The 14,213-nt window shown below is 48.5% G+C and overlaps 1 protein-coding gene across 1 annotated transcript in view; it reads right to left on the bottom strand.

Annotated features, from left to right (window-relative positions):
* The window catches only part of PSMD12 (proteasome 26S subunit, non-ATPase 12), a 270,699-nt gene that overhangs the window by 134,343 nt on the left and 122,143 nt on the right, over positions 1 to 14,213 (bottom strand). Inside the window, exon 5 of the mRNA XM_069655033.1 lies at positions 2,834 to 2,938. Coding sequence (XP_069511134.1) covers positions 2,834 to 2,938 — 105 coding nt within the window. The remainder of the gene's footprint in view (positions 1 to 2,833; positions 2,939 to 14,213) is intronic.

Here is a 14,213-nt window from a genome sequence, read left to right as displayed (position 1 = left end):
ATCTGGCACCTCGACCAACTGAAACTAAATCCTGCACCGAAAAGTGACTTCTGCACCCACGGCTCCCGGGCCTACCTCGACCGGACCAAGCACAGAAAACTGTACCCAACGATTCTAGAATCTCTGCGGTGGTCTCTGGATGAACCAGAGTCAGCTAATTAGTCCCCCCAAACCCCACCGCCCCCAATTTGCGTCCCCGCAGCCAACCACCCACCACCTATTCTCCAGAAGGCCTCCAACAATCAATTTCAGTAAAGAGTAGTTCAGGGACAGAAACGTACACTCATTGATCATTGGAGTCCTGGTCCAAGATAATTTCCTAGGCTTCTGCTAGAGACTGGGTTTGAGTAGATTTTTTTGACTTTGTGATCATAACCTCTGGCATCTTCCAAATCTCTTATTAAACCTACCTGTGAAGTATAATTTTGGAACTGGTGACTTTAGGGCACGAGGACCTAAACCATCGCCAGTGCCCTTTTCAACCTAGACCAGCGGAGTCTCCAAGAAAGGAAACATAAGATCAGGAATTGCAGCTGGCTAATGGTGCGAAGGATGTCAGCGGTACATGAGACCCTCCCACACAGATAGCCAGGGAGGGGAGAAGCGGTTGCCATCGTGGTACCATCCTGGACTGGAGAGGCAGTAGACGCCAACAGAATTGATGGAGTCGAAAATAACTGATAATAGACCGAACTGTGTTGGGCTCAAGGTTGGGAAGAGCAACATTATATGTTATGTTATTTTGCATTGATATAGTGCCTTATGTACCTTTGGTATGGTCTGAAGGCGCTGGTAGGTTGAACGCCCTTGGGAACCGGAGTTCAAGTCAGTAGAAAGAGTAGAGAGTCAAAAGGTGCGTGTGAGCACCGGGTATGTGTGCAGCTGGTGTGGCATTCGTGTAATAGCTGCTTCTTAGCAGTAGGTGTGGTGGTTGAGAGATCAGGAGTATGTGTTCGTTTTGGCAGGATTTATCCAGACCGAATGTGGCTGTGTTAGGCCTGAGGAGAACGCCTGGTTGGGGGTGTGTAATCAGCAGTGTTTACTGAGAGTGATGGGGAGCATGCGGCAGATGTTGGTATTAGAACAGTTATACGGAATGGTGTCATAGTATCTTTGTGTTCTAGATGAATGGTGGTGTAAAGAAGATGGTGATGTGACGAGTTACATGCTCTTTCAAACATTCCATGCACTCCAAACCATTCCATGTAAGTCACGCAATCTATGCGCTCCAGTCCAGCCACACGCACTACAATCCGCCCCACGCATTAGAATCTGTTCTATTTACTCCGATCCGTTCAGTGTATTCTAGGTTGTTTTATGCACTTCATCCACATATTTCACCCGTACCATCTACATTTTCCACCTGTTCCATCCACATATGTCGCCCATTCCATACACATATGTCGCTCGTTCCATCCACATACGAAGAAAGAAGACTAATGACAAAGGTCCATTTTAAGTAAATTGGTATCGCGGTAAGTGGTTAGGCGCCAGGTGGGCGCTCATGGTCGAAGGACTCTGATACCCCGCTCTTGAACATGAAGAATGTATTGAACTGGGAAATCGAAGTGGTCCTGCATCAGCTTATGTTGAATCCTGTGCATAGTCGAAAGTCTTTGGTTGTACAAGTACCAAGGGGCCCTGGTGGAGGCTGGCATGTCATACGAGGGTCAAACCAAACCCCTTGTACAGTCTAAAAGTCTTTGGCACGTTGTGGGGCAAATGTGAACCCACCTGAGGGATGTCCACAGTGAGTGGTTGGTTTGAGCACGACTGAGGGAAGCTAATGTTGAGAGAAGCATCAGAGCCCAGCTGAGGGGGATTCAAGGGTGAAGAGCAATTACCCAACATGAAGCTTAGCAGAAGGAACTATTGTTTTGAGGTTAATGGCATATCAGGCCCTCTGAAGCAAGAGACTTTGCATAAAGAGGCTTGGTTACAGAAGGTCCAGATATTGAGAAAAGGAACTGTAACCTCGTGCCAGAGAAGCCCAGGAGTTACTGTGCTCAAGAGTCCCGCCTTGTCCCGTGCTAAAAATGTGGGGAAGGGGGACCCCGGCCATAACATTCCGACTTATTTTGTGAACACTTTGTCAACATTATCCCACACTTTTTTGTAGCATAGTGGTAACGATTGGCAATCGTTTTTTTAGTATAGGCCCTTTTTATTTGACTAAACCCCACTTGTATTATTATAGGATGGTCGTAGCTTGCTCCCTTCTTAGATTTAGATTAGGAGTTACTCACAGTTTTACAGTTTAATAAACACCCTTGAACTGTGATCACTTGGTTCGTTCTTTGCATTCCTTACACTTCCCATGAATAGGTGTGCCCTATACTAAATGTTTTTGATAAGGTCTGACTTGCATAGAAGTACTGTTAGTTTTCTGAACAGGGTCTATGCTTCAGTCTGTGTACTTTAAAGCATTGTGTTGTGTTTTTATAATGTCTATTACTATGACAAAGTACAACCCTACCCCCAGAATTACCTTGGCCTAACTGTAGTTATAATAAGCCTTTATTTTTTTTTAATAATACTTCTGGTTGTAAGTGTGTTGAACCCTTGTTACAATACAAGTTATTTGTACCTTCCCACAACCATCTCTCTCTCCAAAGATCAGCCTGGATGCTCTGTCTACGCTACCATATATTCAGGTGTTAGACTTATACTAAGAGTGGAGTTTTGTACTATCTCAGTTGTATGGTTTTACTAAGCCCTTAGTTGGACTTCAGAAAAATTCTAACAGGAATGATGTTGATCATATGCTGCAGGAAAAGAAGAATGAACACCAAAGAATCAATTGTGACAGACCAATGTTTTCTGACTGATTTACCTGCAGCTCTTGCAAAATTGACGCAGCCTCCTTAACGTCACCACTCTGCTCTTTTATCGTTGACAGCGTATTGGTCAATCGAGCACGTTCGATTTCCACATAAATCTAGAATAAAAAGCAATGTTAATAAACAAAGTTCCATGCATGCTGGATTTCACAAGGAAACAGTCAGTATAACACATCACAATTTACCAGAGAAACAATTATTAGATGACGGGAAGGTGTAGATACTCCTACGTTCTGAGACTAGAATAGCCTTTCAATTGACATGAGGGTCAGATGCTACAGTCTGAAAATAATTAAATAGTAAAAAGTGATTAAGTTCCATAATGGTGCTGTGATTTGCAAAGTCATCAAATGTTTCCCAAGTTGCCTCTTCCAGTCCCAATAGGACTACCACTCACCCATGTACCTAGAGTAAGAAACTTAATTTTGTGCTTTTCTTCTTTAAACAACCAACTTTGCATTTGTTGCAACTAGTTAACATGCACATTAACAGGACTTTTACGGAATAAATCAATGACGGACATTGAGAACACTAGCTAGAAGGTACATTGAACTTCTCAGAAAGCTGAAAGCATGCTTTCCATAATGAAAGGAATGACCGTCACATGTGTCGCTTTGTGAGCCAAGAACAGCTTTCCAATTTCTGCAGAGATACCCGGGTAGCCATTTAATTGCACCTGGACGACAACGTTCATCAAAGCTACGTATAGGTTTTTCAAGATTATGCAGTTGTGTGCCTAATACTTATTTCATCCAACAAACCTTAGCAACAAAGTGTCCTTGTATCACAATTTTTACAGCCTCACATTCTAAACTTCTAGTGTCTGCAGCACACAAAAATTGCAATATCTTCCCGGATACCTTCTGTAAATGCCATATCTTCATGCGCCTACATCTTAACAAATTGACAACGTGTTATAATCCTTCAGTGGGGAATCATATGAAATGACGCTAGCCAAGTCCTGCAATTATCCAAACCTGTGGTCTAAGATTTTCTCACAAAAATGTAGCCAATGCATGTGTGTATACATTCAGGAAAGAAGACTACTTTCCTAGTAGTGTGCAACTCACTCCAATTATCAAGCAGGGCATACTGATGGAAAACCTTCAATAAAAGCACTGGAAGCTCTGAATGTACAACTAGTCTAAATGTTTATTCAATTTGAAGCCAACCCTGCTCTTGCCTCCCAACCAGAGCAGAATACAACCCATATGCCCAAAACACTTGTTAGCTACATTGCTTAATAGGCTATCATAAGGAGTATTCATGGTATAAACAATTAAAATGCCTATGTGGTGACCATTCAGTAGGCCTGGCAAAATATATTAAGCCATAGGTCTTTATTCACCTCGGTCTCAGAGTCGGGTCAACTTCCCTCCCTAACCCCCCCCCCCCACCCCCCTCTTTGCCAGATAACTTAATGCAATAGTAATGGCACTTTTGCAATAGTGCCAGCTGGTACTTATATATGCTTAGTAATAAGGCCACCATAACAAACTGCACAAGGTTTTCCAATTCCCGGACATTCCAAGTCAAGACATTCACCTCACCGAATAGGGACACTTACAGAATACAATTTCCCAGGTCTATGCTGTGATACAATAATTGACATAACTACCATTTCCTCCCCATTCAATTTCATCCCATAAATGTACTAATAGCTATAACACAGATCTACAACACAAACATAACATACATAAGTTATGCTACAAAGGGTTTTCTACTGTGCCAAATCGCCACAATGGTCTCAGAGCAACTGGCTATCATGAAGGCTTGGGTGTGTGTGTGTGTGGCTCCATTAAGGTAGAGCACTGCTAGGGATGGCAGACAGGAATCTATGTTTGAAACGTGTCTGGCATCAAAAGTATTGTCTATGTAAAGCAGTTTAGAAGGGCAACAGACAGCTAATGAGCAGTGTTCAGCTGTGTGATGCCCTAGAGATGTGCTCCAGCCACTCAGTAAAATAGTAATGGCTTTTTGACACGTGATTACTGATTACCTTTCTAATTTATGAATGGGGCAAGTTCCAGAAGGAAAAAGTTACTTACCTGTAACTACGGTTCTCTAGCACTGGCATTTTACACAGTCACATGTTGAAGATTTCCCTGGTGTCAGACTGGGAATCCTTTGTATATGAGAATAGCAGTGTACACTATAGTGTACATTCATCTGGCAGCAGCTAATGGGTACCCTTTCCCTTAACTCCTCCCCTAGATGACATGTTCAGATTACCTTCATGCATGTAAATGTGAGTCTCATACGGCAGGGAATGTCACATGTTAATCTAGGAAAGATACCAATGATTGTGAACTCTAGTTACATGTTAAGTGACTTTCCTTCACCAGCATTGAAAGTGTAATAAATTCACATGCTGTTGAATAGATGCAAAGTAGTTAATAATACAACATTAGGGAGGAGGAATTAATAATGGAGGTGATCTTGTGCGAAAAGCCTGGGTAGGACTGCCTGCCTGATGATTTACTCCCAACGTCTTCCGGTCGACATAGAACACTGTAAAGGAATGCGGGTATCTCCATGTAGGTGCTCTGCAGAGGTCATGGTGAAGCACCCCCCCCCCCTGCAGGAAGGCAGAAATTGCAGATATCAATCTCATAGAATGAGCCTTTAGCTTGACAGGGAGCAGTCTTCACACCTTAGTCTGGCAATAGGCAATGCCGCACAAGAGCCCTCTTGCGATGTCACCTTGCCTTAGCGACCCCCTTTCCAGGATCCAGTAGGGCCAAAAGTAACAGTTGGTTGGACTGTACAGGCAAAACAACTTGGTGCGGCGAGGGAAAAACGTATGTGCCCTTCAGACACCCAATGAATCCATCATCAGAAGTAGATAGTGACGAAAGCAGGAAGCACCAGTGGTTCATGGAGGTATAAAGAGGAAGGAGCCATGGCCAAACTTGTGATTAGTTCGCAGAACCACCATGGGCTTGTGGAACACCAGGCATGGTTCTTGCACCAATATAGACAGCAGCTTGGCAACTCTTTTGGTGCAGGCAATTACAACCAACAATGCAGTTAAGTAATAGCCTTTATGTCCACTTCATGCAGCGGCTCAATCGGTTGACTCAACAACCTTGCAAGGTCTGGACTGAGCTTCTATAAAGTGGCAACCTTGTTACCGGTGGCAACATCCTGGAAAGGACTCATGTACTCGTTTATCCATTTTGTAAATCAAATGTGTAGACCACAAGGACTTCGCACCTGGTGTCTGGGTGTACCACGAAAGCTGCTTGGGCAATTTCGATGGACGAAGGGGCCAAGTCGCGTTTTGCTCGATGGAGAGCAGGTAGGGTAGTACTTGGTAAGCTTGACATGTTATTTGATCAATATGGTGGCTAGCACACCAGATTGTAAATCTTTTCCACCATAGTGGGAGGAGCCGCTGCTGTGGAAAGAATATGCCTACACTCATGAGGCACATCAACTCAACAGAACGCCATGTGTGCTGGAGCCAGGCATTGAGGCTGCGGGATGATGGGTAGTGATGCAAAATTCTGCCTCCTTCTACGATAATAACTTGATGATCTGTGAGAGGACAATCATCAGTCTGCAAGAGGAACAGCAGGTCGAGAACACAATTTTCTGTGCCATGTCAGGAATCAAGTTCAGTGTTCTTGGCTGCATGCTTAATGTCAGTTGCACCCTGAGGCGAAGTGAGAAAGGCATCACCACATAAAATAAACCATTGACCCATGAAATGGAGAACACCTCCCAGAGGCAGTTTTCCCTGGTGAGGATTTCCAGCAGCCCCAGAATACGAATATATTGTCCACTTGGTGGTGGTTTAGCCCTCACTTGTGGCACAATCTGCAATGAAGTTGCTGATTCCTGGAAGATGCTAGGGGACAAGGAACATTCCCTATTGCAGCGTCAGTTTCCATAGCAACTGTGCTTTGGTAGAAAGCACTTTTGATAGTTTTTTCCCCCACTTCCTGAAAAAAATCTTTGCCGTGATGTCCACCAATTCTCAACACATTCGCCTTGTCATAGGGCAGGAATGTCTTTAGTGCCCAGAAGACTGCCCAGCGTTCCAAGGAATTGATTTACAGCGCCTTTTCAGCCAGAAACCACAGCACTTGTGCAAGTGGGCTTCCCATGGAAGCATTTATGGTCGCCGACTTATGGTTGTGGTTCCATAAAGGGTGCCCACTTCGACAAGTTACTTGCCACCATAGAATGAATACACCAAGCAGATTTTGTCCTTCAAAATTCCAGACAACTCCTAAAGTGGGTGCGCAAACAGCCTACAGTCGCAGACCGGCAAAATGCGGGATGAGACAGTGCCCAGGAGACTTGAAGACTCAGACGGTAGTGATGTCTTACTTTTAATACTTGCACTTTGTGACTCAAGCGGCAAAGGCATTCTTGAGAGGGCTTTGCTAGCAAGGTTGTGGTCTCTAGGGAAGCTCTCAGAAAGACCGTAGCCCTCAAAATCTGGATGATTTGCTGTAGTTTATAGAGAAGCCCAACAATGTCAGACATTCCTCCACCATCTACGTATGGTGCTCTCTCCGACACAGAAAAAGTCAGGTCGCAGGGAATCACTCTGAACTGATAGTTATCCCGCTTCCATGAAGCATAACAACATGAGTTGCTTCGGGTGGACTGGAATATGGAAATAAGCGTCCAAGTCTAGGGACAGGAGGAAGTGTCACTTTTGAATTTGGTTTCAAATCCTTTGCAAGATCACCATTTGCAATGTCAGGGACATCAGAAATTAGATATGCAAGTGGTGCTGCCATTATCAAGATGTTTTGCGAATTAGGAAACAACAAGCGTAGACTTTGCTGCCGTTGAGGATGCTTGCGAGGTGCACTGCAAATTCCTGCAGCAGAAAGTCCATATGCTTTTCCTGTCTGAGACAGTGGGGGTGGGGCGGGGATTAAAGGTGGGTGGGAGTAGTTGGTGAACAAATTCCAGAGTATGGCCATAGGACAATATCGAAAGCACCAATTCCTCCCATCGTAATAGGTTTCCATAAATTTAGAATGTCTACTGGGGTGCTGAAGACTGAGGGTGGTTGGCCTCAAAATCAGGTCTGCTTGATGGATCAGGCTCTACGGTGTGAGGCACTTTGTGATCTGATGCCTGTCACGCGGCTGTTGGTCGTGCAGAGTATGGGCTATCCCTCTGTTCCCAAGTATCAAACTGACAACCACAATAATATCGCCAGAGTGATGCTTGGGGCCAAAGAAGGTAGTCCGTAGAGCCAGGACTCAGGAACAACCGGAAGAACCCCTGGAGCGCTGTAAAGGAAGGTATAAGGTTAGGTAACTGTACAGTATGTAAATACCTCGTGAATACACCCAGGACACTATATACCTGTGATTAGGAGCGTGGTCCTAGAGAACCGAAAGCCTGTTGTTCAGAAAGGAACAGTGGGTTCGAGCAGACGTGGCAGCAGAGACGGGCAGGTGACCACTTAGGACAGGGTCGTTGTGCTGTGAAAAGTAGAGAGTAGCAGAGCGGTCCAGGAGGCTAGACACAAGGCAGTCCGTAGGGCAGAGCGTAGGTCGGCATCGGTGGATCCAAATTCCGTGGTAGCAAGGGGTGAGACACAAGCAATCCGTAGGGCAAAAATAGTTCGTCAACCAAATAATCCAAGGTTCCAAAGCAGACAAGAGTTAGGCACTGAGCAATCCGTAGAACAGAGCAGAGGTCTGGCGAGGTAAGGAGACTTGAAAACGAAGCGCAAGCAACACGTGATCCAGAGAGAACAGCTGTGAAGCAACGCTTTCCGTAACCGGACTCCTTTTATCCCTGGGAAGGAACACGTGACCACTATCACGTGACACGTATGCCCAAGCATCGAGAGTTGCTAGGCAACGAGTCACGTGTTCCGGGCCGCGCTGGGTCGCGCGGTTCTCCGTGCGTTTCTGTGATGGAGCCTCCAGTTCGTTTGCCACACACCCGAAGGGCGATAAACTCCAGTCCTGCCGAGCATGCCACGTCGTGCCCCATAGCGTGACACCTGATAAGGTAATGAGGTACCCCTGTCGGGACGTGTGTGTTTGGGTGCTGGTTGGGACGGGGCTGTGGACGTGGGGGGGCGTGTCTGTGTAGGAAGCGTTGTAGCTCGAGCGGGGAGCGGTGTGACAGACTCCCCCCGCAATGGCCCACGACCCCGTGGGCAAGCCGGGTTATCCCTATGGAACTGCGACACCAGAAGAGGGGCCTGGACGTCATGGGAGGGAACCCAGGACCGGTCTTCGGGGCCATAACCCAGCCAGTCCACCAGGTACTGTAGGCGGCCTCTATGGAAGCGGGACCAGAGGATGGCACTGACCTCAAAAACGTCCTGGGAAGACACAGAAACCGGGGCGGGAGGAACAAGGATGCGAGTGGAAGCAAGGAACGGCTTGAGGAGGGAGATGTGGAAAACCGGGTGGATCCGCCAAGCACGCGGAACAGTCAGGCGCAGGGCCACGGGATTGAGTATTCTGGCGATCCGATAGGGGCCCACAAAGCGGGGCAACAGCTTGCGACAACCAGGGATCCGCAGGTGTCTGGTCGACAACCATACCCGATCGCCCACATGATACACCGGCGCCTCGGCCCGCTTACGGTCCGCTTTGGCCTTCATCACCGACTGAGCCTCGCGGAGGTGGACCAGAGTATGTGCATGGACACCTGCTAAATCACGCACGCAGGCGTTAGCAGCCGGAGTGGCAGAAGAGAAGTCAGGGAGCGGTAGGGCGCGAGGATGCTGCCCGTACAGGGAGTAGAAAGGGGAGAACCCAGTGGCCGAATGACGGGAATTATTGTATGCGAACTCAGCCAGATAGAGCAGCTTGAACCAAGAGTCCTGGTACTGGAGGGACAGACAGCGCAGGTACTGTTCTAGGGCTTGGTTAACCCTCTCCGTCTGCCCATCGCTTTCGGGGTGGTACGCCGAAGAGAAGTGAGCATCGATTCTCAGGAGACTGGTAAGAGCACGCCAGAAGCAGGACGTGAACTGGGATCCCCGATCTGATATGATGACATGTGGTAAACCGAAAAGACAGAATATCGTTTTGAAGAACAGGCGAGCTAGTGTTGGGGCCGATGGTATGCCTGTGCAGGGAATAAAACGGGCCATTTTGGTGTATGAGTCGACGACAACCCATATGGTATCGTAACCCTGTCTGCGAGGTAGGTCAGTAATGAGGTCCATCGAGATGGTGTGCCACGGCCTGGGAGGTATGGGTAATGGCAGGAGTAACCCCAATGGCCGTCCTCTACGTGTTTTACATTGTGCGCATATGGAACATGTGTTTACATAGTTTTCTATGTCCTTGCTCATGGATGGCCACCAGCACCAGCGTTGTAACAATTCAAGGGTGCGTTGTTGCCCGGGATGGCCATTTATGGCCGCATCATGCGACCATGCCAGCGCCTGGTTGCGTGCATCGCATGTAGGAAGGAATAGTTTGCCCTGAATGAAAGGGAGCCCATCCTGGAGAGTGATGTCCCATTCCGTGAGCGTATGGGGATGTTGAGAAACCCATTCTCTAATAGCGGTGAGCATGAGTGGCGAGGGCGTACATAAGCAGACAACATGGCTTTTCCCTAATAGAGTATCTGGGAACGAAACCAAGGAATCACCACCGGGAGATCGGGACAAAGCATCAGCCTTGCCGTTAATGAGGCCTGGTCTGTGTTTCACAACAAAATCGAAGGCAGCAAAAAACAAGTGCCAGCGTACCTGCCGACTGTTTACGCATTTCAGGGAGGCCAGGTCTTGCAGGTTTTTGTGGTCTGTATAAACCACCGTTTGGTCCTTAGCCCCCATGAGGTGGTGTCGCCATGTCTGGAGGGCGTCCTTGATGGCCAGCAGTTCTTTCTCGGTTACAGTGTAGTGAGTTTCGGCTGTTGTGAATTTCCGAGAATGATAGGCCACCGGATGTAACCGGCCCGTGGCTGGACATGGCTGGGACAACACCGCGCCTAGTGCAAACGAAGAGGCATCTGCTTCCAGGACGTAGGGGAGGTCGGGATCGGGGTGTTGTAGGACCGGGGCAGAAGTAAACCTGGATTTGAGTGCCTCGAACGCCCTTTGCTGCGTGGGGGTCCAAGAGTACGGGGCAAGAGGACTGGTCAGGGTGGTCAGTGGAGAAACGATGGAAGAGAAGCCGGCGATAAACCGTCGGTAGAAATTAGCGAAACCAAGAAAGGACTGCAGTTGTTTAACGTTAGTCGGAGTCGGCCATTCCATGACAGCACGAACCTTGGACTGGTTCATAGACAGGCCTCCGGGGGAGATGTGGAAACCTAGGAACTCCACTTCCTTTGAATGGAAAATGCACTTCTCCGGCTTGGCGAACAGGGCGTTCGCCTTAAGGCGAGAGAGGACCTCTCTGACATGAACAATGTGTTCCTCTATGGAGGGCGAAAAAACGAATATATCGTCCAGGTATACCACCACGTACGTATCCAAGACGTCAGAGAACACGTCATTGATAAACCGCTGTAAAGTTGCGGGGGCGTTGCAAAGCCCAAAAGGCATCACGGTATACTCAAATAACCCCTGCCGAGAGCAGAAAGCCGTCTTCCACTCGTCCCCACGTCGCATACGGATCAGGTTGTAGGCCCCTCTTAGGTCCAACTTGGTAAAAATGGTAGCCCTGGTTAATCTGTCCAGCAATGTGGAGATGAGGGGGAGAGGGTACCTGTTTTGTATGGTAACGGCATTCAACTTCCTGTAGTCCACACATGGACGCAAGTCGCCTTCCTTTTTTGGCACAAAAAATATCGGGCTGGCGGCAGGGGAACATGATGGACGGATGTGACCCAATTGCAATGCCTGATGGATGTCATCATTGAGGGCCTGCTCCTCTGATTGGGACAATGAGTAGATCCTCCCCCTGGGTATGGGCGCATCCGGAACCAGATCAATCGGACAGTCGTATGGCCTATGTGGAGGGAGGCCCTCCGCCGTGGCTTTATCAAAAACCATGTGGTATTCGATGGGGATACTAGCCAGGATGGCCCCCACAGTATGTGAAGGCCCAGTCTCGGAGGTTGCGTCAGTAATGCGAGTAGAGGCCATGGCGCCCAGGATATTGGCAGGAGAGGAGGGCGTGTCGCCATCCACAAGACAAAACTGCTGACACACCTCTGACTCGAACGTGACCTGTCCTGTCCCCCAGTTGATCAGCGGGTTGTGTTGTCGTAACCAGGGTATTCCCAAAATGACACCGAATTGTGGTGTAGTGATAAGGTCAAATGACATGATTTCCCTGTGGGTGCTCTGAATCAATACTTCCAAGGGTGCGGTCTGAAACTGAACGGGGCCGGACGACAAGGACTTGCCGTCAACAGCATGTATGGGTTCCGGGTGTTGTTTTCTGACCAGGGGTAGGTTGAAACGATGGGCCAAGGCGATATCGATAAAACAACCAGTGGCCCCAGAGTCAATCACTATATGGACCACATGTGCGACCTCCCTAGTAGGTTTCATAAGGGCCTGGACGATCACTGGTCTGACAGGGCCGAAGGCGGGTTCAGAGGTGTTTGAAGACAGGCTCGCCGGTGCCCCCTGTATCACGGGCGAGCCTTCTGAAAACCCAGGGTTTTGTTCTTAGGGCGTCGGGGGCATTCCCTTACATAGTGCCCATTTAACCCGCAATAAAAGCAGGCGTTATCCGCCCTCCGGCGTTCACGTTCGGACGGTGTTATCGGGCTTCGGATGCCACCTATTTGCATGGGTTCGGGAGGTGTGGCAGAAGAGGCCTGACCGGACTGGCTAGTGAACGTTGTTTCTGTCCTTCTCTCGGATCTCCTTGCATCTATCTGTAACGCGAGATCCACCAGATCCGAAAATACCGAGGGAAGGGTAGGAACCACTGAAAGCGCATCTTTCATGGTGTTACATAAGCCACGGTAGAACACGATCGCCTTTTTCTCCTCCGGCCAGGAAGTCTCGGCGGCGAGCTGGTTATACCTAGCTATGTATTCTATCAATGATAGCTTACCCTGTGTTAGGTCCAGGAGTTCCAGGTCCCTTGATTGGGTTTTATGGTGTGTATTAAAGACCTTGGCCATTTCCGTTGTGAGGAGGTCGAAATCATACAGAGCGGGGTGGTCGTTTTCCAACATTGGATTTGCCCAGGTGGCTGCTACCCCAGATAAATGTGATAGAAGAAATGCGGCCTTTGTGACTGAATCAGGGAAAGTCAAGGGTCTGCACAAGAAGTGGAGCTTACATTGATTAATGAAAGTTCGGTATTTCCGAAGGTCCCCCTGGTAGCGTTCTGGGGCAGCAAGAGCAACGGGTGTCGGAAACAACATAGGCGTGGGTGCAGAGGCCGGGGTAGGTGCTGGCTGATCCGAGGGACCGGACTCCCCGAATTCGGTGTCTGGGGGTAACGGGTAACGAGTGCTCTGTAAGGCATCAAGACGGTCATGTATGGCTGTTGTAGCAGCTGCCATGTCGGTCCTGAGGGCCGCTACTGCTTGCATCAAAGCGGTCACGGGGTCCCCGGTGGAGGGATTCATACTCTGAATGACCAAAGGCTTCACAGTCTGTCACGCGGCTGTTGGTCGTGCAGAGTATGGGCTATCCCTCTGTTCCCAAGTATCAAACTGACAACCACAATAATATCGCCAGAGTGATGCTTAGGGCCAAAGAAGGTAGTCCGTAGAGCCAGGACTCAGGAACAACCGGAAGAACCCCTGGAGCGCTGTAAAGGAAGGTATAAGGTTAGGTAACTGTACAGTATGTAAATACCTCGTGAATACACCCAGGACACTATATACCTGTGATTAGGAGCGTGGTCCTAGAGAACTGAAAGCCTGTTGTTCAGAAAGGAACAGTGGGTTCGAGCAGACGTGGCAGCAGAGACGGGCAGGTGACCACTTGGGACAGGGTCGTTGTGCTGTGAAAAGTAGAGAGTAGCAGAGCGGTCCAGGAGGCTAGACACAAGGCAGTCCGTAGGGCAGAGCGTAGGTCGGCATCGGTGGATCCAAATTCCGTGGTAGCAAGGGGTGAGACACAAGCAATCCGTAGGGCAAAAATAGTTTGTCAACCAAATAATCCAAGGTTCCAAAGCAGACAAAGCAGACAAGAGTTAGGCACTGAGCAATCCGTAGAACAGAGCAGAGGTCTGGCGAGGTAAGGAGACTTGAAAACGAAGCGCAAGCAACACGTGATCCAGAGAGAACAGCTGTGAAGCAACGCTTTCCGTAACCGGACTCCTTTTATCCCTGGGAAGGAACACGTGACCACTATCACGTGACACGTATGCCCAAGCATCGAGAGTTGCTAGGCAACGAGTCGCACGGTTCTCCGTGCGTTTCTGTGATGGAGCCTCCAGTTCGTTTGCCACACACCCGAAGGGCGATAAACTCCAGTCCTTTGCCACACACCTGAAGGGCGAT

Source organism: Ambystoma mexicanum, chromosome 3q (genome assembly GCF_040938575.1).
Source record: "Ambystoma mexicanum isolate Mex_15411 chromosome 3q, UKY_AmexF1_1, whole genome shotgun sequence".
NCBI classification, from domain to species: domain Eukaryota; kingdom Metazoa; phylum Chordata; class Amphibia; order Caudata; family Ambystomatidae; genus Ambystoma; species Ambystoma mexicanum.
Note: the sequence above shows the minus strand (reverse complement) of the source record. Positions and strands in the feature narration are given on the sequence as shown.